Source organism: Vidua chalybeata, chromosome 28 (genome assembly GCF_026979565.1).
Source record: "Vidua chalybeata isolate OUT-0048 chromosome 28, bVidCha1 merged haplotype, whole genome shotgun sequence".
Taxonomy (NCBI): Eukaryota; Metazoa; Chordata; class Aves; order Passeriformes; family Viduidae; genus Vidua; species Vidua chalybeata.
The window spans coordinates 1,038,076-1,060,540 of NC_071557.1; the positions used below are offsets into that span (position 1 = coordinate 1,038,076).

General features: G+C 49.9%; 1 protein-coding gene across 1 annotated transcript in view; it reads right to left on the reverse strand.

Annotated features, from left to right (window-relative positions):
* The window catches only part of UNC5D (unc-5 netrin receptor D), a 93,370-nt gene extending 75,378 nt beyond the window's left edge, over positions 1-17,992 (reverse strand). Inside the window, exon 1 of the mRNA XM_053966264.1 lies at positions 17,914-17,992. Within this exon, the coding sequence (XP_053822239.1) occupies positions 17,914-17,992 (79 nt within the window). The remainder of the gene's footprint in view (positions 1-17,913) is intronic.
* Between the last annotated feature and the right edge of the window lie 4,473 nt (positions 17,993-22,465).

Consider the following 22,465-nt stretch of genomic DNA (forward strand, 5'->3'; position numbering starts at 1 on the left):
GTGTGAAGAGTTTCTTGATTATCTCATCTTTTTCTTCAGCTTGTAAAAAATACCTTACATCGCAGAGTTTCTATTTTATCATTATGTTGTAACCTAAAACTATATTTAACACACTGCTTAAAAAGGATTAATACAGCATCACTTTCTAACATTACACATGTAATATTCACTGTAATATTTGCGAAAAGCCAATCACAAAATACGCGTTTTTCACGCCCTTCCTGCACTCAGGACTGGCTTTTTCCAGCATCCCCTCTCCTGTGCCACCTGCAGCAGGTGCAGCTCCCTGTCCCCATGAGGGTTTTACCCGCCCTGCTCCCTTCTGTTCCCGTTGATCCACGGTGACCCCTCCCAGACGGAGAAGCAGCTCCGGTTTCCAGGGCTCAAAGAAATGCAGTTTCATTCACGCTGCAGAGCTCTGGCCGTGGCACATTCCTGTCCCCTCTTCCCCATGCTCAGCCTTAAATTTAGGACCTCAAATTGGGTTGGGGGAGGGCCCCAGGGCTCCGGTGCTTCCAGGGCAGCTGGACCCCTCTGCCAGGCTCCAGGGGATATCCAGAAGGGATCCCTGAGGTGTGGGACAGCTTTGGTGTCCCAGCATTTCCCCCCTGAGCTCAGCAACCCTCAGCACACGGAGAGAGGGCTCAAAAGCATTCCCAGAATGTTCCTGAGTTCCTCCAGCAGGATTTGCACTCCCAGCCTCACTGGTTTGCAGAATTCCAGCCCTGGCCAGGCCCTCCCTGCTCCATCCCCAGAAGTCACAAAGCCCCTGGTGAGTCCCTCACAGACATTTCCCCTGCTCGTGGATCCTGAAAGAACATGACAGAGGAGTTGCTCCGATGCTGCACGGAAGAGGCGTCGTAAATTAAAAATTAAAAAGTATTCAGCAGCTCCAGAAAGAGTTCAAGCCCATCTGTTACTGTAAATTACCTTTTGTTCCTTTATCTTAATGGAACCATATGCCAGGGGCTGGGAGCTGACAGCTGAGGGCTCCTCTCTGCCGGTCTCCTCTTTGGGATCCACAATTAACACCCAGCTTTAATCACCCTCTCACACACTCTGCGCTGCCTGGCAGAGCTGGGGCAGAGGCCTCGGGATGATCCCAAGGTGTGGTCAGGGAAAATCTGCATCTCTTACACTCCTTCCCTGCAGCTCCCCTTGTTTTGCTGGGCTCACTGTCATTTATAATGAATAATAATGAATCCACAACAATTAAATTTTATTTGGAGTCCCTGGGGTTTCTGTGCCATCCCCCAATGAAGCTGTGCTGGATTTGTGGAGCTCCAGCAGCTCACCAGGACCACGGAGTGTTTTTAAAGGACCTGAGATGCAATAAACAAAATAAATAAATAAAAATTCCCGTTGGATGGGTGGGAGCAGCACACACCTGACCCTCCTGGAGAGGCACAGATGGAAATCTCAGCCAGCACTGGCTGCCGAGAGCAGACTCTGCCCTCACCCAGACAAACTGCAGGATCTGAGCCCAAGGAATTCCAGCATCCCCCTGATCCTCACTCCCAGAACCACACACCAGGCCTGCCGCAGCCTGGGCTGAAGAAATAAAATTTTACAAAACTTCAGAGAGAAACCCCAGGGGTTTGACAATCTCGCTGTTTTGCTCATTTTCTTGTTTAAAATCCCGCTCAGGAGCTCTTAGGAGACACAAAGATGGGCTTAGTCCGAACTGATCTCCCCGTTTTTCTCCTTGAGGATGAGCTTCAGTCCTCGGAGTGTTAAAGCCTGGAAATGAGGGCTTGATAAGGACAGCAAAGCACATCTCCCTCCCTCCTTAATCACTCCACCAGGGTTTATCTTGTCACAGCCCCAGCCCCATCACAGGCTGCTGAAATCTGCTGGAACTGGGAAATGACTTTGTCCCTCGCTGTCCCCTCCCCACCCTGGCCAGCCAGCACTCCTGGCCTGTTTCCAGGCATTATTCACCCTCAAAATGTGACATTTCCCAGCCTTCATAGCGCCAAAAATGTCCTGTTTCCAGTCATTATTTACCCTCCAAACATGACATTTTCCAGCCTTAACGGCACCAACGACAGTACAGGAGTAAAAAAAGTCAATTCATGTGCTCAAACCCAAAAAAAAAAAAAAAAAAAAAAAAGCCCAAAGAAAAACCTCAAACCCAAAACCCAGGATAAGGATTTACCCCAAAACCCAGGAGGAGGATTTACCCTAAAACCCAGGATGAGGATTTACCCCAAAACCTGTGAGGAGGATTTACCCCAAAACCTGTGAGGAGGATTTACCCCAAAGCCCAGGATGAGGATTTACCACAAAACCCAGGATGAGGATTTATCCCAAAACCTGGGAGGGGGATCTACCCCAATCGTCAGGACCTTCCCAGAGCCCGAACACACAATTTAAAACCGAAATTAAATGAAAGTTAAATGAAAATGAAGCCTCCCACCCTGTGGGGGACACAAATCTGCCCCTCCAGCGCTGATGTGCCACCGGGGTCAGACAGAGCCTGGCAGGGATGAGCAGCAGCCCCTGCTGCAGCACCCCAATTTCCGTGTTCCTCCCCCAGCAGAAACCTCCCCGGGGTTCTGGGGGTGCCCGGGGGGTTTTGGGGGGATTCCCTGAGCTCTCCATGCCAGCAGAGCAGAGCTGCCCAGGAAAGCAGCGAGCTCTCCTAAAAGGGAGATTTCAGCCCAAAATGAAGGAAAAAGATTTTTGGCAGCGAGCTCGTGGAAGTTTCTGCAGGAAAATGGGAATATCCCATGTTTATAGCCAGGCTGGGCACAATGGAAAGGGGAGAAGATAATCCCCCAAATAATCCCCCAAAGTGCTGCTGCCCTGCCCAAAATCCCCTCTGGGAACGCCCAGAGCTGCACGTCCCGAGGCAGCCAGGAAGGGCTGGCTGCATCCACACCTCTCCCATTCATTAATAATAATAATTAATAATTAATAATCACCTGCTTCTCCAGCAGCATCCAGGCAGGAGAGGATGGAAGGAAACGCGAGGGGGAACTCTGGGTGTCCACCCTCGGTGTCACCTCCAGCACAGAAATTATCACCTCTGTAAGTTTTTGAAACATTTTACTATTAAAGCCTGAAATATACTCAGAGCACCAAATGACACCTCCACTTAAATGCGCTTTTCCAGCCCCTAGCCAAGTTTAAAAATAAACTTTGCATCTGTTGGCATTCTATTTCTGCATAGAAGAGAGCAGAACAAATCCTTATAATTTTAAAGATAAAATACTCCACTGAAGATAACGCCACTGCACCACTGCTGGATAACTTCACAGCAGCCACAGACTCCGAGCTGTAAACCCTTTTATGAGGCTTTAGTGCTTGGAAATGAAATTGTAAATGGGGAAGCGCAGATTGCTTTGATTTAGGAAATTGTTGCCATTAAAGAGTTTACAAAGAGCCCGGTGCTGTCCCCGAGGTGTCGGGGGAAGAGCTCCCAACTCCTCAGAAAAATCATTGATATTCCAGGGCTGCTGCTCAGAGCTGCAGGAAAAATCCTGTGCAGTCCTGGTGACCCAGGAGAGACAGGCAGAGAGATTTCAGTTCTATTCCAGGGAAAGGGAAAGGGAAAGGGAAAGGGAAAGGAAAAGGAAAAGGAAAAGGAAAAGGAAAAGGAAAAGGAAAAGGAAAAGGAAAAGGAAAAGGAAAAGGAAAAGGAGGAAAAGGAAAAGGAAAAGGAAAAGGAAAAGGAAAAGGAAAAGGAAAAGGAAAAGGAAAAGGAAAAGGAAAAGGAAAAGGAAAAGGAAAAGGAAAAGGAAAAGGAAAAGGAAAAGGAAAAGGAAAAGGAAAAGGAAAAGGAAAAGGAAAAGCTTTGTTTGGAGCACGGGGGTTACCGGGCTCTCCAGTCACTGTACCAGACTTCCCAAATCCCTGTGTACATGGAATTATCCCTCTCAATTTGCTCTCTGCCTCTGGCCTGGACAATTGGCAGCGGGACAGAGGCAGGAGCAGACACTCAGAAATGAAGAGGCACCTCGAGCTGACTCTGATCTCCTCAGCACCGCCAAGTGCCCACTCCAGGACACAAAGCCAAGGGTTTAAATGAACTGGAAATTGCTGCTCGCTGGGAAACTCCTGACCCAGGTAAGATAAATTCCTCCAGGATGCATTCAGGAATCCAAACGCATCACATAACCCCAGCTGAATCTGCTCTTTAAGTTGTTTTCCAGGCCGTTTCTCACGGGCTGCTGACCTGAGAATTCGCTTTTCAGTGGGGACAAAGGGGAGGGAAAAACTCTGCAGGCACAGCAGAGCACCAAGAGAGGGCAAACACCAGGGTAGGCAGGGACAACAGTGAGAGAAACGCAAACATGCGAGGTATTTTCCAGAAAGTCTCCAGAAAAAATAAAAAAAAAAGAAAAATAATTAAAAAAAAAAATTCAAAATCCCAGCAAAACCCCAGCAAAATTGCCTCGGAGAGGAAACACAAACCCAGCAGCTCCCCCCAGGCTTTGCCAGGGGCAAACCCTGAGCAGGTGGGCAGGAAATCCCTGCTGATTCCCACTGGAGTTCTCGCAAGAAGACATCCCAAAGCCATCCAGGATTTCAGCAGTCTGGGGGAGCCCCTGCTCTCCGCACAGCCCCGGGGAGCCCCAGACCCCAATTCCTTCCTTGCTTGGCTGCACTGGAGGGGAATTCAGAGCCCTGCCTGGTTTAGGGCAGAATTCCTGCCTGGACCTTCCCAGCCCCAGAATTCCAGCCCCACTTCCCAGCAGCACCTCGGGAACAGCTGGCTCTGCACCTGGAGAGAAAGGAATCACCTGGACAGGGATTTATGGCACCAGTTTAGGGTCCTGAGCCTCCCCTCAGCATTTTATAGACATTGGATCTTCACTCTGACAGCAAATCAGCATTCCAAGAACTTTGACAGCAAATCCAGCACTCAGCCATGCCACGGCTCCCAGAAAGGCTCTTCTTGGGGTCTGGGTGTCGGGATGACCCCAAGAGTGTAAAAGTCTTTTTTCTCCCAGCCCAAGCAGCCAAAGGAGGAGTCTGAATGCACAGGGTCGGCTTCTCAAGGTTGTTTCTTTTCCCTTCTCTAGAACATTCTCTCTCTGCCCTGCTGAGCTCTGTCCAGCAGCTCGGCCATGGCATTCTGTCTGCCCTCAGGGCACTGTTCACATTTTATACCCAAAACTCCGTGTGCCGTGGTTACAATAACGTGCCAACGTCTGCCATTGATGTTGGGCACTATTGTATATATAGTCCAAATGTTATACCGTGACAGGAAATAACTCACAGAAGCAGGCGAGATGGAAAAGGAAAGAAAAAGAACCTAAAAAAGCTAACTTTATTGTCTGACTCCACTATAACAAAAGTGACAGCGGATTGGAGGGTGAAGCTGCCACCTCTCCAACCACACTGGCCAAACCAACAGCCCATCAATTCTCTCCACCCACAAAAAAAAAAAAAAAAAAAAAAAGTAAAACAATCATTATTTACATGAACAGTGCGTGAGAAAACTCAGTTGAAATATGCAAATGTCAGAAGGCACAGGAACTTTTAGAAGAACTTTAAAACCCTCAAAAGAACAGAGTAGCACTGCTCCTCAAAGCCCGGCCTGGGATGCACCAGGGGAAGCTCCAGGGAGATCCACGCTGGGTTACCAACACAAACCCCCTGCCAGAAACGTTTCTATCAGCAAATTCTTTCCCACCGACTCTGGAATTTCTCTCTTATTTGATCCTTTAATATTAAAGATGCTTTTGTGCCTTGAAGGTGGAAAATCAAGGACTTTGTTTCCAGGCTTCTGGCAAAGCCTCCCTGCCAGAACTCCGATCCAGGGGTTCAGAGCAGGAGGAAACGTCAGTGCTTCAAGAAGGTTGTTATTTTTTTTAATATCCCCATCCATTAACAGAGCTCTGCGACCTAAATATTGATTGCCTTTTGACATGTTATTGATGAAACCACTGTTTCATGCAATTTATTCCCACAGATGTTATTCAACTTTAAATTAAGCACAATGATTATATCAATTATTTAAAATGGAATTATTAGTTAAATTACAAGCAGCAGCAATTTAAATGGTTATGAATAAATAACAATTTAGGAGGTCAACAAGTGTTTTAATTGGTTTTAATTTGTACGTGCCAAATATCCTCTCAGAGTAATGAGAAGAAAATGGATCCAGATCCAGAGGTGAGTTTCCAGACCCGATGTTACCAGGGCAGCTTGTCACTGCTCTGATTCTGCCCAGACCCAATCTCATCTTGAATTAAGTAATTGGCTCCTGGTACAGATAAAAGGGGCCTGGACAAGCACTCGATTTTCCTTTTTATCTTCTTTAAGGACAAGAATTTGTTCTGCATTCAGAGCTGTGTTCATCCCCCTCCTTCCTCCCACAGCGTCACTGCTGTGAATGGGAACATGGAGAGACTGAGAGAAAAAATAACAACAAAACCAAGAGTTCAGGGCCAGAGCAGCTGCAGGAATTGGCATTTCCAAGGCTGAGCTCTGGCAGGTTTTGCTCCCTCTGACCATCAATGATTGCTCTGCTCTGGCCCAGCAGCTTTAACCTGAAAATCACCTGGGCCAGGGCTGGGGACTGGTGTGTGCAGAGGCTTTCTGTGCCCCAGTGTATGCAGTCTCTGTGTTGCAGGAGAAATTGGTTTAGTCTATGGTTATATAAGAAAAGTCTAATTAAAACCACTCCATCATTTCCTCTCACCTAAAATTTCTACTTTTAACATCTCAAGTCTCAAACGATCTCTTTTCTCTTTCAAATTAAAAAAAAAATAGTGTTTTATAAAACTTTTCTCAGAAAAAAGTTAAAATTCTTAAACTCCCGAAACAACTAAAATCTCACAACAAACTATCAAACTCCCACAACTAAACACCTACCTCCCCCCTACCTCTATCTTTTCTACAACATACTACCAACACATAATATCAAATTTCTAAATAAAACAGGCTCCCTCTTTCTCTCTCTCCCTCTTAAAAAAACTATCTAAAACATCTCAGTATTTCTCCACCCTTCTATCTTAAAAAATAACCTCTAACCTAATTTAACCACAAACCACATAACTTCCCCTTTGCCACGCTGGGCAAGGGAGATCTGCACTCTTCACTAACCAGACCAGGGTTAGTGCTCCCCTGGAAATAACCAATACCTTCAATAATCACTCCAAACATCAATATCCAAACCTAACTACTAATTAATTTAACTCCGACTTCCTAAAAAAATTCGCTTCCCTATCAAACCACAACACTCAGCTAAGCAAAATTTTTATTGACACAAACCCCAACGCTGGCACAGCTTCCATTGGCAGCTCGAGCACTCAGCCTGCCCCTGGCAAACACCCTATGAAAATATCGCCATAAATCACCAAATTCCCATTTCCTGCACGTTTTACTGCCAGAGCTCCCCGGGAGCTGCCTGGGCTCCTCAGGACACCTTCCAGGTTAAATAAAGAGCAAAAAAAATAAAGAGCTTGCAGAAATGCAGCGTGGCCACCAGGACCCATAAAACATTTTAACTGAACACTCATTTAAACGCAACCTTTGGCACTCCCAGCTCACTGAAACACGGCTGGAAAGGCAAATTTATCCCAGCTTCAGATTTACCTGGCTCACGTTCATCCAGGGAAGCCTCCTGCCTGTTAAAAGTTTTTAAAAGCAGACCCAAACCCGCTGCTTTTCAGCCCAAAGCTTCAATGTTCCTTCTGCATCCATGAGCCAAAGCCACCCTGCAAAGTGGCATTCTGTTGCACTGATTAATTTTGGGGATTATCTGAAAATGCCACTTGAAAAGAGGAGGGGAAAAGCCAAGAATGGGAGGGAAAAAGGAGTTAAAAAAGGGGGAAAGGGAACACATCACAGGAGCTGTGAGGATTTTTATTTCCAATTGTTTGTGAGGAGAGGGCCCTTTCTGAATCATTTTTTTGTGAAAAATGCGTATTTTTTGATTGGCTTTTTCTCAAATATTACAATGAATATTACATGTGTAATGTTAGAAAGTGATGCTGTGTTAATTCTCTTAATCAGTATGTTAAATATAGTTTTAGGTTACAACATAATGATAAAATAGAAACTCTGCCATGTAAGATATTTTTTACAAGCTCAAGAAAGAGATGAGATAATCAAGAAACTCTTTGCACAGATAACAGCGACAGGGCACACAAAGAGTTACAGCCTCCTTATCAGCAAAGACAAACATCCTTCCACCTCCTCTCCCTCTTCATGGAACCACCAGGATTAAGGGGAAGAAGTTGACAAAAAACAGAAAAAAATCCTTAATTTGCAAGGAATTCCTGCACCATGTATGAGATCTATGAAGATGCAACAGGCTGTTGCTTTTAAGGGTTATTCCTTTGTTCACAGGGCGTGTTTTTGGCAGCTCAGTGCCCAAAAACATCTGGACCTCCAAAATTCTTTGCTTTTTATTGTCTCGTAGTGTCCCAATCCTCACTGTCCACATTTTTATTGCTCTAATTTTATTACTATTTTTTTCTAACTATTTTATTACTAATAAATTTTTAAGATTTAAAAAAAAACCCAAGCGATTGTTGTTTTTCACAGTTTTGGAGGATTCTTATCTTGGGAGCTGCCTCAGAGGGGTTTGGGCACCGAGGCACTGAAGGGCTCCCAGCCTGTGCTGGACCCTGGGGTGCTGCAGAACCCCTGGTGACATTTGTGACATTTGTGACATTTCCAAGTGGCAGCAGTGCCAGAGTGAGACAGAGTGAAAATTTAACGGGGTAGAAATCCATTTGGATTTAGGTGAAATGTGCCGCTTCGAGCTTGCTAGCATTAGTAAAATATGCTGTTTAGTCTGGTAACTGCAGCACTAGCAAAGCTGCCCCAGCTGAGGAGAAAGAATGTGAATTTCCAAACTGAAGAGATAAGAGACACTCCTCGAACCTTGAAGCAGACAGGGCAGAGTGACCCAGGAGTTCTTTCTGCACTTTCTGATAAAAAACAGGTACAAGTGCAACCAGCTGTAAGTGTAACGAGAAATCAGCAGAATGAATATGCACGAACCTATTGTGGAATTCTATGCATATGTAAATTAGTAAGGGGTAATAAAAAAGGATTGGGAGTCCTCAGGGGCACGCATGTCCTTTGCAGGGGAATGATCCCACACGCGCCCAGCGCTGTAACAAACATACCGTCCCTACAAATCTTTATAAAAATTACCGAGTTTTAATTTTTATCCGCGTTTCAGGAGGCAGGCACAGCACAGGGACAGGAGGCAGGCACAGCACAGGGACAGTGACAATTATGTCACGTTAAGCAGCCTGGGGTTTGTGCCAGCCCGGGGAGGGGGTGCAGGGCGGAGGTCGTGGCTGATGAAATGCACTGACAGCAGTAATCCAGCGGAAAAAACCTCCACTCACATGCAATTAAATCACTTTTTAAAGGGAAAAAAAAAAAACAAACCACCCAGCAGGACAATGCTCTGTGAGCAAACTCCTCTGGAATTCTCTGTCCTCCCTGGAGCCCTTCCTGGGGGAAAAATCCTGCTTGTACCTCAGAGATCCAGCCCTGAACCTGTCCCTGACACCCCCCTGGGCACTCAGGGGGGAACTCACCACGGATGCTCCCAAAGATTTCATTTTAAAAATGAAAAAAACACCAAAAACATCCCTGTGCTGCTCAGACCCTCCTTGTCCTGAGCACAGAGCCTCCAACCCATCCCAGGTTCCCTTTGCTGGCACTTTTCCTGCTGGGTTTCCCTGTTCCAGAGTCCCTGGATTTGGTTTTTTTCCTGTCAGATTTTGCTGTTCCATAGTCCCTGGTTTGTGTTTTTTCCTGCCAGATTTTCCTGTTCCAGAGTCCCTGTTTTTTGGGGGGTTTTTCCTGTCAGATTTTGCTGTTCCAGAGTCCCTGGTTTTGAGTTTTTTCCTGCTGGGTTTTCCTGTTCCAGAGTCCCCGTTTTTTGCCAGATTTTGCTGTTCCAGAGTCCCTGCAGGATTTGCTGCCCGCCCCAGGTGGGTTCTGGGGAACCTTTGAGGGTCTCACGCTGAGGGCACAGGGGGAAGTCACACCCCAGGGTCCTTTGCCCCCAACTTTCCCTCATTCCTGGGGCTGTGGCCAGGAATTCTCCTCCCCAAGGAGTGGGAATTTGAGCAGCGGGGTTTGGGTGGTCACAAACCCTCACCCAGCTCCCCCAAATCCTCACTCCCATTTCAGCATGGGCTGGGTCCCACACACACACAGCCAGGACAGGAAATCTGATTTGAGGGCTTCCAGAAGAGCTCTGGGAACAGGCAGATCCACCAGGAACAGGGCCTGGAATAATCCCCATAAAGATTCCTGGTGTTTTCCCCCACATCCCCTGGCAGGAATTTAGAGCACTCAGGTGTTCTCACCTGCTTGGGTGGGAAAGGAAGGGCTCTGCTCACCCCAAAGCTCATGGGTTCAGTTGTTTTTTTTCCCAAATAAAGCATGAGATTAAATTTCTGGGGCTAATTAAAGAGAAGGTGATGGGGTTTAGGTCCCTGGGCAGTCCCTGCCAGCCTTGAGTGTGTTAATTGTCTGCAAATCCATCCTGCAGTCAATCAGCTGCTGATGGAAGGAACCTGCAGCACACTGGATTTATTTATTTATTATTCTGAGGGTGTGTGAACAAAGAAAACCCCAGGCTCCAGCACCTCCAGGTGAAGCAGCACTATTGTGCCAATTATCTAAAGCCTAATTAACCACAGAGGATTGCTGTCTGTGCAGCATTCTGGAAACAAAAATCTGCTTTTCATCTGGGGATAACCAAACTTCCACTCCCAAGGTCTGACCTGTGCCTGCAGCTCGGGGCAGGGAAGGGAGGGAAACAGGGATGCAAATCTCTGGGAAGGGAGGAAAATAGGAATAAAAGTCCCTGGGAAGAGAGGAAAACAGGAATACAAATCCCCGCAGGTCAGCATTTCCACTGCAAACCGAGTGGGAAGAGTCCACGGCTCCATTTGTTGTGTTAATCCCCCAGTTTTAGATAAAATTCTCCTCAAATGATCCCAAAAAGTCCCTTTTGTTCCCAGCTGAGCCCGTGACATCAGCAGCCCTCCAGGACTAATTGGTTCTCACCAAATCTGTCACAGAAAAGCCTCTGACACCCTCAGCCCCAACTTCAGCAGGGTTTAAAAAATTAGTAAATAGGCCTGAGGAGTCACATGCTGCAGCTGTAATTGAGGAGAGGCTATTTCTGCACTTTCATTTTAATGCAATTTAAGATATCCAACTAAAGCTGGTCCCTTGGAGATGCTCTGCAGCATCCCAGCCCCTCGGACTGCAGGAGAACGAGGGGAGGCTGGGCCAGGCTTTGATTATTTAAAAATCCTTCTCATTTAGGGCTTGAGCCGTTTTACCTTCCTGGACACAGATTAAGTTATTAGGAAATTAATGAAAATCGGCTGCAGGACGGCTTATTTTTATTCCTGGGGGCCTGCAAAAGTCGTTGTCACCCCTGGGAGCACCAAAGGCAATCCCTGCTGAGGCCCCAGCAGCAGAGGCAGGGCTGGGCAGCTTTCCCTGCCCGCGTTTCCCGGGATTTTGGGGCTTTGTGGAGCAGACCCCGCTCAGAGCAATCACTGAAATGCAGGAATATCCTCTGCTTCTGGGGGGGAAAAGACAAACACCAACATCCCACACCTCCCCTGGAGCTGTGGAAGGGATTGGTTACTGGGGAAAGGAGGAGAATCCTTCAGCTCATCCTCTGCCTTTCTTCCCTGTTTCAGCTGTGGGGATTGGCCACAAAATTGATTTTATTTTGTGTTGTACCGAGTGCCAGCCACTGACAGATGTTTGCTGAGTTGGGGCTATTTAATAAAAAGCTGAAGTGAGCTCCCAACAACCTGGGGCTGCAGAGCCCAGCACTTCCCACACCCTGCCCCCTCCAAATCCCCCCACAAGGATCAGGGGGTGTTTCATTCCCAACACCCCCAGCCACACCTAGAGCTGCTGTCCAGGAGGGGGAATGATTTCAATAATCACATTTTAGGGGGTCAGAAGCTTTTCTTTTTTTTCTCCCTCATCTCTCAAACACCAAAATCCTTCCCCCAAAAGTCGGAGTGAGGAGAGCAGAGGCTGAACCAGCCCAGGAAAATGGGGGTTGGGAACCGAACTGGTGCTTCTGGAGGGGGAATTGAGCCTTTCCCAAGCAATTTGCCACCCCCAGCCCCCTTTTTATTCCATCCCCCCTCAGCTCTGGCCCGGGGGTGTCTCCTGGAGGAGCTCAGCCCTAAATCCTGCAGTTTTCCAGGCAGGGTGAGCTCCCTGAGCTCCGGGGGAATTTCCCAGGGCTCAGCCCCAGCCCAGGTGTGCTGAAAATGCCAATAAACACCTCCAAGGCAGACTGGGGGCTCCAGGCTCCAAAAAGAGCTTTTTGAGAGGCCAGAGAGGACAAAGAACATTCTCAGGCTGGCACAGAGAAAAGTCTGATGGCAGCACCCCCAGGTGAAAGGCAGCGACTCTGCCCACCTCCAGGTGTGGGATTAATCCTGGCAAAATGTGATTTTTTTGGGCTCGCCGGGGCTGAGATGAACAAAACAGAACAAAAGGCACGTTGGGCCTGTTTACTAAAAAAAGCCCAACCAAACAAGCAAACAAACAAACAAACAAACAAACAAAAAAAAAACAAAAAAAAAAAAAAAAAAAAAAAAACCCAATAATTCCAAGCAGTTACTGTGTGATTTTACAGAGGAGAAAAAGCCTTTGCGGAATAATCACGTCTTAAAGAAATCCCACAACAATAATCCTCCCAAATGCTGCTCCCCAGACGTCTGCAGCAGAGGCTTTGCAGCACTCAGGAAGCCTCAGCAGGAGCACGAGGCTCCCCCGGCTCACAGAACATTTGCCTTCAGAAATGATGCCTGAAGTTCCAGCTTGTGAAAAACGCCAACCGCTTGTTTTTGGGATTTTTAAAAGTTTAAGAATAATAAAATAGTTATTAAAAATAGTAATAAAATTAGAGCAATAAAAATGTGGACAGTGAGGATTGGGACACTATGAGACAATAAAAAGCAAAGAATTTTGGACCTCCGGATGTTTTTAGGCACTGAGCTGCCAAAAACACGCCTTGTGAACAAAGGAATAACCCTTAAAAGCAACAGCCTGTTGCATCTTCATAGATCTCATACATGGTGCAGAAATTCCTTGCAAATTAAGAATTTTTTTCTGTTTTTTTTTCAACTTCTTCCCCTTAATCCTGGTGGTTCCATGAAGAGGGAGAGGAGGTGGAAGGATGTTTGTCTTTTCTGATAAGGAGGCTGTAACTCTTTGTGTGTCCTGTCGCTGCTATCTCTGTGTGAAGAGTTTCTTGATTATCTCATCTCTTTCTTGAGCTAGTAAAAAATATCTTACATGGCAGAGTTTCTATTTTATCATTATGTTCTAACCTAAAACTATATTTAACACACTGCTTAAAAAGGATTAACACAGCATTGCTTTCTAACATCACACATGTAATTTCACTGTAATATTTGCGAAAAGCCAATCACAAAATCCGCATTTTTCACAAGCTTTTCTGTTTTTCACACTCTGTGCTGCTTTAGTGTAACTCTGAGCTTTGTGTTGTTAGCACGTTCTCTCCACGGGGTGGGGAGACAAAACAATTCCTGTTCCAGCTGAGACCAAGGACAGGCCTCACCAGCTCCAGGCCCAAAAAGCGTAAACAAAGCTGAAGGGAAGAGAGAAAAACGAGGATGGAACTTCATAACCTAAAGCTGTAACTGGACAATTAACTCCAATATGCAAACGGACCTGAACTTCTAAAAGTGACAGACCCCTTACCCACAGCACCAGCCAGCAAAAAAAAAAAAAACAAAAACACAAAAAACAAAAACAAAAAAGCAAAGAAACTAAAACAAAAACAAAAACAAAAAAGCAAAGAAACTAAAACAAAAACAAACAAAAAACCACAAAAAAAAAAAAAAAAACAAAAAAAACAAACCAAAAAATTCATTAGGGATGATGATGTCGAAGTGTAATTCAGTGTAATTCCCTGCATGGAAATTCCTAGAAGTATTTGGCACTGAACAATATTGGGAAAGTCACTGGACTTAATGGAAGTCTCTTAATTAAGAACATTTTTGGGTGGTTCAAAAGGCCACGAAAGGGCAGGCGGGAAGGGGAAGGTGACGGAAACCTCCATCACCTTTGTGCAGGTAAATTCCAGGTGCTCAGGCTCCTCCCTGGCACCTCTGCACCCCTGCCTGCTCCAAAAAGCGATTTATTGGTGGGAGCTGATGGGACACGAGCCCTCCAGCGCTCCTGCCCTGAGCCACACGTGGCACAACCAGAGCACCAAAGTATAAATAGAAAATGAAGCATTTCTGTGTTTGAGGCAGATGAATGTGACCATCTGCTCCAGCAGCATCCCAAAGCCTCTGAAACAGCAGCCTCTGGTGTCAACATCCTGCTCCTTCCCTCCGACTCCACCTTCAACCAGAAGCAGGGCTAAAAATACAGAAAAGACACAGCCGGGGCCCTGAGGCCTCCTCTGCTCGGAGACTTTCCATCTTAGCAAAAATCACATTATTTGTGTTTGGAGCACACCCCGGCGAATTAGAACACAAGGGTCAGTGCTCTAAGCCAGACCAGACTGCTCTAAGCCAGACCAAATATTCCTGCCCAAAGTCAGGCCTGGCCACTTTCTCTCGGAATCCTCTCCCGAATTCTGTTACAGCACATCACAAACACGGCCACAAACGCAGAGAAAACCCAGGGCTGAACAGAACCCCCCACACAGTAATTCCAAACCACGCACTCCTGCACACCCAGCTTTGCCATCCTGCTCTCCAGAGCCCCCAAATTCCCCGTGCTTTTCAGAAAATGATCGTTGTTGCAAACCCTGAGTGGCCCAAAAAGGACAGCAAAGCCCCAGCACCTGCAGCACACCTGGGTCACCCTGGGAGATGGGAAATGGCCCCGCAGCGCAGCTCCTAAACCCCAAGGGAAGGGAGCTCATTCCCTGGGAAGTTTCAATAACATGAGAAAATTAAATTAAATAATATAAATATTGACAGGGAAGCCCACACGAGGCACTGCAGGGGAGTGGGAGGACAGCTGGGAGTGGAGCGTGTGGTTGTTATTTTAATGAGCGCTTCGTCCTAACGAGACCAAAATGCAGAATTTCCTGCGTGGAGCAGCTCGAGCAGAGCCAGGAGAGGTCCCAGCAGCACCCAGCTCCTGCCTGGATTTGTGTTTATCCCGTGGCAAGCCCAGGGCTGGGTTATCAATACCCCAGCTGGGCTATTGGAGAGCAGATGAATCAGTCCAGGACCTCTATTGATTACCCCGTAGTGTTATTGATATTATTATTGATACCTGTGCCCTCAGCCAGGGCTGGCACAGCAGAAATGTCCCACCCAGAGCTGCTGAGTGTCCCCAAACTGCCCAAAACCTGCCCCTGGAGCAGGAATGGGCACAGCCAAGGAGCAGCAGCCCCCGGAGTGGCCCTGGTGGCTCCTGCACTGCCCCAAACCCCAGCCCCTTTAGGATGGAGTGACGGGGACATCCAATTCACATCGTTCAGTGCAGGACAAAAGGGCCAATCTGGGCACCCCACCAGACTCGCCCCCTCAGCAGCAAAAGTTGCTGTTTTCACCCAAAGCCAGCCTTGTTTCTCCGGAGCTGGACAGCAGCGCTGTGAGCACGCAGCTCTCTGACCAGCGGAGATCAGAGCTTCTCATGGCCGAGAAAAAGCAATCAAAAACTCCCCAAAGCCACAGCAAGGCTCGGAGATCTCTGCTCCAACAGCTCCCTGCCCACAGAGCCACCCCACTCCTTCCCGAGCAGGAAAATCCCCAAACGATGCTCGTTTAGCACCAAACGCCCCGATCTGACACAGCTCGAGCTGCAGAGAATTAACGCTCGTGTTCACAGACATCTCCGTTCAGAGATGTGCAACTCAAAATGAGTTTGGAGGCAGAAAGGAGATAATAAATATTAGTGACTCTCTCCTCCAGTTACCAGCCTGTCAGAGCAATTTTTTCCTGTAAAAGCACAAGCCCAGGGCTATCCATGTATATTCATTCCAGCAGATTTCAAATGCCGTGCCAGGGGTTTCTACAACCGTTCCATTTGTCTTTAATCCCCTCTCAGAACAGAAATCTGAGCACAATCTGTCTCTGAGGCAGCTTTGAGACAACTTCATAAACCAAAACCTCACAGCTCCGGGCTTGGAGCTGAGCTTTAACTGCTTCAGCCAGAGCTGCCAGTGACCCCCAGGCAGCACCGCCACCAAACTGCCCAGAAATCACTGCTCTGCCTCACAACCGTGCCCAAAACTCTGCCCCAGCCCAGAATCCCAAACGTCCAACCCGGCGCGTTTTAATTAAAGAGCTGGAATTTGTTACTTGGCAGCACCAGAAGCATCTCCCAGCCCCGAGGTCTGAAATTCCAGCCCCTGACCACACTTCGCCCAGAGCAAGAGCTGCCAGAGGCTCCCAGGGGGGAGGCACAGGAGGCACCGAGCACCCCCATCACTGATTTAGGCACACGGTTCCCTCTGCAGGCACCGACGCTTCTCGATCAAAGTATAATGAAAACCAGGAATTATTCTTTTCCATTCTACTCTCGCCATTTATTTCACTGCCCTCTAAACCGGTGGGGTTCTGTGGGTTGGTTGGCGTTTTTTTTTCCTCCCCCAAAACACCCCCAAAAGGGCAGATTTTGTCTGTTCCACAAAATCCTCCTCTGCTGGAGCCATAATTCAGGGAGAGGTCCGGGCAGATGAGGTGGCCAGGGAGGCTCCAGCACCTGTGGCCAGCGGGCACAAGCCCGTGGCTACCTGAGGATGGTCTCCCCTGCAGAGAGCAGAGCCCATAAATTCCATCCAAAGGAGAATGGAAGCGCAGACACGACGGGAAGGGAGAGCTCCACTGGTGAGGAACCTGTGAGGAGCCGTGAAGTCTGATCGCTCCGCGGTGCGGGAAGGAGCGCTTGTGCTGAGCGTCGCGGAGCTGCTCACCGCAGCAGGCGCCGCCCGCAAGTCCCCGCACTTCCAGCACCGGGAGAAGCCCAGCCAGCCCCGCCGAGGCTGTGGGAGCCCGGGCGGCGAGGGCTGGTGACATCCTCTGGCTGGGTGCCCTGAAGATCTGACTGCCCTCCAGTGATTTACCAGGGAAAAGTTAAATAAAATCACCAAAAAAAAGGGATTCGGAGCATCTCCACGAGCCTGGCACATGGGAAACAGATCCACAGATCCACCCGCGTGTGCGCATCGGCCGGAGGCACCCGGGGGATGAGACCGCGCTGCCCGCGGGGTCCCTGAGGCTCCCGGAGCCCGTCCCGGGACACCCCCAGAGCCAGAGCCAGAGCCAGAGCCAGAGCCAGAGCCAGAGCCAGAGCCAGAGCCAGAGCCAGAGTCAGAGCCAGCCCTGGCTCCGCGCCCCGCGGGCTGCCCGCGGCTGCTGCGGCTGCTGCACCGCACAGCGCGGAGCGCTCCGTGCGCGGAGCCGCAGCCCGCGGGGATGCGCTGCGCCCCAAGCACCCGAACGGCCGCGACCGCCCCGGGACCAGGGCCGGGACCATCCCAGGACCACGGCCAGGATCATCCCGGGACCACCCCGGGACCCCCAGCGCCGTCGGCTCCGCTCCCCACGGCGGTGCGGGTGTTTCTCCGGGAGATGGGATGTGGATGTTTCTCCCAGAGGGACGATGCAGGTGTTTCTCCCGGCGCTGGGATGCCGGTGGTTCTCCCGGAGGTGGGATGCGGGTTTTGCTCCCGGCGCTGGGATAGCGGATGTTTTTCCCGGCGCTGGGATGCGGGGTTTCTCCCGGCGCTGGGGTAGCGGATGTTTTTCCCGGCGCTGGGATGCGGGGTTTCTCCCGGCGCTGGGATAGCGGATGTTTTTCCCGGCGGGTCCCCGCCATCTCCCCGCGTCTCGCTGATCCCGCTCCGCCATCCTCCGGCGCTCCCCCCGCCGCGGAGCAACCGGTGGGACCCCCGCGCCCCACGGTCGCCCCGGGGAGGGCAGGACGAGCCCCGCTTACCTCGCAGCGCGGCCGTCCAGCAGCACAGCCCCAGCAGCAGCAGCAGCCGCCGGTGCAGGCGCGGGGCTCCTCCGCCCATGCTGAGCCCGCAGAACCGGGGATCGAGCCGGGGATGGAACACGGGGATGGAGCCCCGGGATGCGGAGCCCCGGGATGCTGAGCCGGGGATGGAGCTTCGGGATGCGGAGCCAGGGATGGAGCCCGGGGATGCTGAGCCCGGGATGGAGCCCCGGGATGCGGAGCCGGGGATGGAGCCCCGGGGATGAAGCCCCGGGATGGAACCCCGGGATGCGGAGCCGAGCTCCAGCCAGAGAATTGGCCGGGGTTTTGGGGGGTTATGGGCGGTTTTGGGGGGGTTCCCGGTCCTGTCCCCCGCGCTGTCTCGCTCCCGGGGATGCGGCTCTCCGGGGCCGCGGTGCGGGCTCCGCTCCCCGCTCCGGCCGCCGCCGACTCCGGGGCCGCGGCGCGCGCCCGCATCACTAATGAGCCGCCCCTCCCCCCGCAGCCAATTAGGGGCGCGCGGGGCGGGTCCTGCCGGCGGCGCGCGCGCAGGTTTTGGGGGGGGGGGGGGGGGGATGGAGGACAGGTGAGACCCCCCCCCCGCCACCCATCCACCCACCCTTCCCCCCCCCAAATTGCGGCGGGGGAGGGGCAGCCAGGTGAGCTGGGACACGCCCAGGTGAGCTGGGACACGCCCAGGTGCGAGGGGACACGCCCGGGTGTGCGGGATGGGGACACGCCCAGGGCCCGCCCCACACTGTCCCCCACCCCGGGGGTGCGGGACCCGCCAGCCCCGGCCCGGGAGAGCCACTGGCAGCAGCCCCAAGGCTTCCCCCGCAGCCCCGAGGCCAGGCTGTGACACCCAGGCGTGGCCCTGCTCCCTCCCCAGGTTGCTCCACCCTTTAAACTCGCAGGTTTGGGCCCAAAACCCTAAAAACGCATCCCCGTGCCCAGGAACAGGATGAAAAAGCCTCCCCAGCCCACCCGCCCTGTTCTGGGCTGTTGTTATCAATATTGCAGGGGGCTGTGATCTAAAATTCTCTTTCTTGCCCGCGGCAGCAGTTTCCCTTCCCCGGCTAATTGCACATCGATATTTTTATCACACGCCTGATCAGGACACACCTCAAGGGTCCAAGGCCAAACTCCTGGCTCTGCCCGAGTGAAACCACGGCTGCTCTGCTCTGCCCTGGATAAATCCGACCAGGGAGAGGCTGGGAAGCAGAGGCAGCACCTGGAGGAGAGGGCACGGCTGGAGGAGGAACTGTGGCTGGAAAGAACAGCAGCTCTGCCAGGCTCTGTCCTTGGATCCAGCCAGGGCACAGATTTGGGAGATTTGTGGTGTTTTCTTTCCAGTGGGCAGAGGGGGAGAGGAAAGGGGCAAAGCCACGGGGGATCTGGCGTGTCAGAGCTGTGTGGGACACAAACCCCGCAGAAACGGGGCAGGGGGAGGCACGGAATGAGATTTGATGCTCAGGAGTGGAGATTCCCTCAGCACAGGGCAGGAACAGCCAGGCCCTGTTTGCATCGTGGGGCCTGCAAGGAATTCTGGCTGTGGAAGCGGAGCAGGAAAAATTCCCGGCCAAGATGTTGCAATTTTGCGTCCATTCCCCTTTTATTTTGGAAATCAACTCCATTTCCATCAGGTCTTGAGCAGAGCTCAGGGCTCATCTCCTTTCTTTTGGAAATCAACTCCATTTCCATCCCCTTTTGGAAATCAATTCCATTCCCATCCCCTTTAGGAAATAAACTCCGTTTCCATTGGGGTCCAGAGCAGAGCTCAGGGCTCATCCCCTTTTTGGATATCAACTCCATTTCCATCCTCCTTTTGGAAATCAACTTCATTTCCCTTCCCCCTTTTGGAAATCAACTCCATTTCCCTTCCCCATTTTGGAAATCAACTCTGTTTCCATCCCTCCACTGGAATTCTACTCCATTTCCATCAGGTCTTGAGCAGAGCTCAGGGCTCATCCCTTTTCTTTTGGAAATCAACTCCATTTCCATCCTCCTTTTGGAAATCAATTCCATTTCCATCCCTCAATTGGAATTCAACTCTGTTTCCATCAGGTCTTGAGCAGAGCTCAGGGCTAATCCCTTTTCTTTTGGAAATCAACTCCATTCCCATCCTCCTTTTGGAAATCAACTCCATTTCCCTTCCCCATTTTGGAAATCAACTCTGTTTCCATCCCTCCACTGGAATTCTACTCCATTTCCATCAGGTCTTGAGCAGAGCTCAGGGCTCATCCCTTTTCTTTTGGAAATCAACTCCATTTCCACCCCCTTTTGGAAATGAGCTCCATTCCCATCCCCCTTTTGGAAATGAACTCCATTTCCATGGGGCCCAGAGCAGAGCTCAGCACTGCTCCCCATCCGTGCTGGAGCAGCTGCACTGAGCTCGCCCCATCCCAGCCACCCCAACCCCAAACCCCACTCGTTTCCCAAGTTTTGGGGAAAAATGACAAAATGTTTTTCAGTCCCTGCCTGGAAGAGGCTGGGAGAGCGCAGCAGGGCTGGTTCCATCTCCTGAAGAACAGGGCTCGGCCCCTGGTCCTCCTGCAGGCTGCCTTTGTGCTGCCTTCAGGAGGAAACAAATAATTAAAGCAAAAGGAATTTGTAAACAGAATTTTAAGAGAGAGGGAAGGGGGAAAAAATCAATATCTGAGCACATCACATCAGAAGATTCCTTATTCCCTCGCCAACGTGTGCCTGCCAGGCTCCAGCTCACAACGAGGAGTGGCGCTGCAAAGGCACGGAGCAAATATATGAAAAATACATTTCCTTCAACAGCCTTTTAGGTCATTTCCCTGTGTCTGATGCTGCCAAGGAAATAAAAGTAATAATAATAATAATAAAAGCCGAACCCAACCCAACAAAAGCCCCGCAGAGGGGCAGAGCTGGGCCGCTCCACAGGAAAGTTTTCACGTGGCAGAGCATCCTCCCGAGCCTGCCCACGTCAGTGCAGCCACTTCTGCCTCGAGCCCCACTAATTATGGATTTTTGCCTACGCCACGGAGTCTGTGTTTGGTGCTTCAGATAAAAATACCGAGTCCTCAGTTTATAACGCAGCTCTGGTGGGGAAGGAGAGAGCAAAAGTAGAAATAAGGGCAGCAGCTGTGGCTTCAATCAGCGCACTTGGAAATGGAAATAAGCAGAATATTCCACAAAAATAAAATCTCGGGGTGAGGCAGCTTCTTCTGAGCGGGTGGAGCGCAGCTCAAGCTGAAGTTATCCGTCCTTCCAGCGCTGCTGCAGAATAAATAATAATGCGGAATAAATACAGAAATGAAACTCTGTGCACACCAGGGCACTTCAGTGATTCCAGGAATGGAGGCCTGGTCCACGTTCCACAGCTGGAGCCTGCATTTCCTGGAAACTCCAAGCCTGAAGTTTGAGGCAGCTGCACCAAAATCCCACCAAACAAAAAAAATAAAAACCAAAAAGGAGAAAGTTGCTTCGGTTTGGCCTTTCCTGAACATCTCGACCCAGCAGCCACATCCCAGTTGGAGAACACCCCTGGGAGGGGCAGAGAGGATCCAGAATCCAAAATCTCCACCCCACAGCAACTTCTGGGCTCCTTTTCCCCCATCTCAGTTTTGTTGTGGTGCCACTCAGGCACTGAGGAGATTCCTGCAATCCTCCTTGGCTCACTGACCGCGCGGCACTCCCCAGCTGCAGGGGAAATCTTTGTGGAGAGGAGACACCAACACCCCGACCATCGTAATAACCCGGAGAGCTGCGGGCTGAAATAAAAAGGAAAGAAAAGAAAAGCTAAATCCCAGAGGCTCAGCAGGACGCTCCAGCTGAGCTCGCAGAGGCGCTCGGGGTCTGCTCGAAGCTCTGCAGCCAGGTGGGAAGAAACGCTGATGTGTGACTCCAGCTCAGAAGGATGAATGAGTTCTTTATGATAATTATACTATAATACATTAATATACTATTTAAAGGAGATACTAAAACTATAAACCTACTTTTTAACTACTATATTTAACTAAAACTCGTGACCCTCTCTGAGAGTCCAGCCACAGGTGGGTTGGATTGGATTGGATTGGATTGGGTTGGATTGGGTTGGGTTGGGTTGGATTGGATTGGATTGGATTGGGTTGGATTGGGTTGGGTTGGGTTGGATTGGATTGGATTGGGTTGGATTGGATTGGGTTGGATTGGGTTGGGTTGGATTGGGTTGGATTGGGTTGGGTTGGGTTGGATTGGACTGGATTGGATTGGGTTGGGTTGGATTGGATTGGACTGGATTGGATTGGATTGGGTTGGATTGGATTGGGTTGGATTGGCCACCAGGCTCAAACAATCCTCACCAGGATCCAACCAAGCAATGACCCCAGGTAAACAATTCTCCAAACACATTCCACATGGGGAAAAACAAGGAGCAGAAATAGAAATTGTTTTCTCTTTCTTTCTCTCTGCGCACCTGTATGAAAAAAATCCTGAGAGAGAGATTTCCTGAGAGAATCCTGAGGAAGATTTCTGAGAGATCCATGAAATTCCTATGAAATCTAAGAAGCTTTCTATGAAAAATCCTGAGAGAGAGATTTCTCTCACA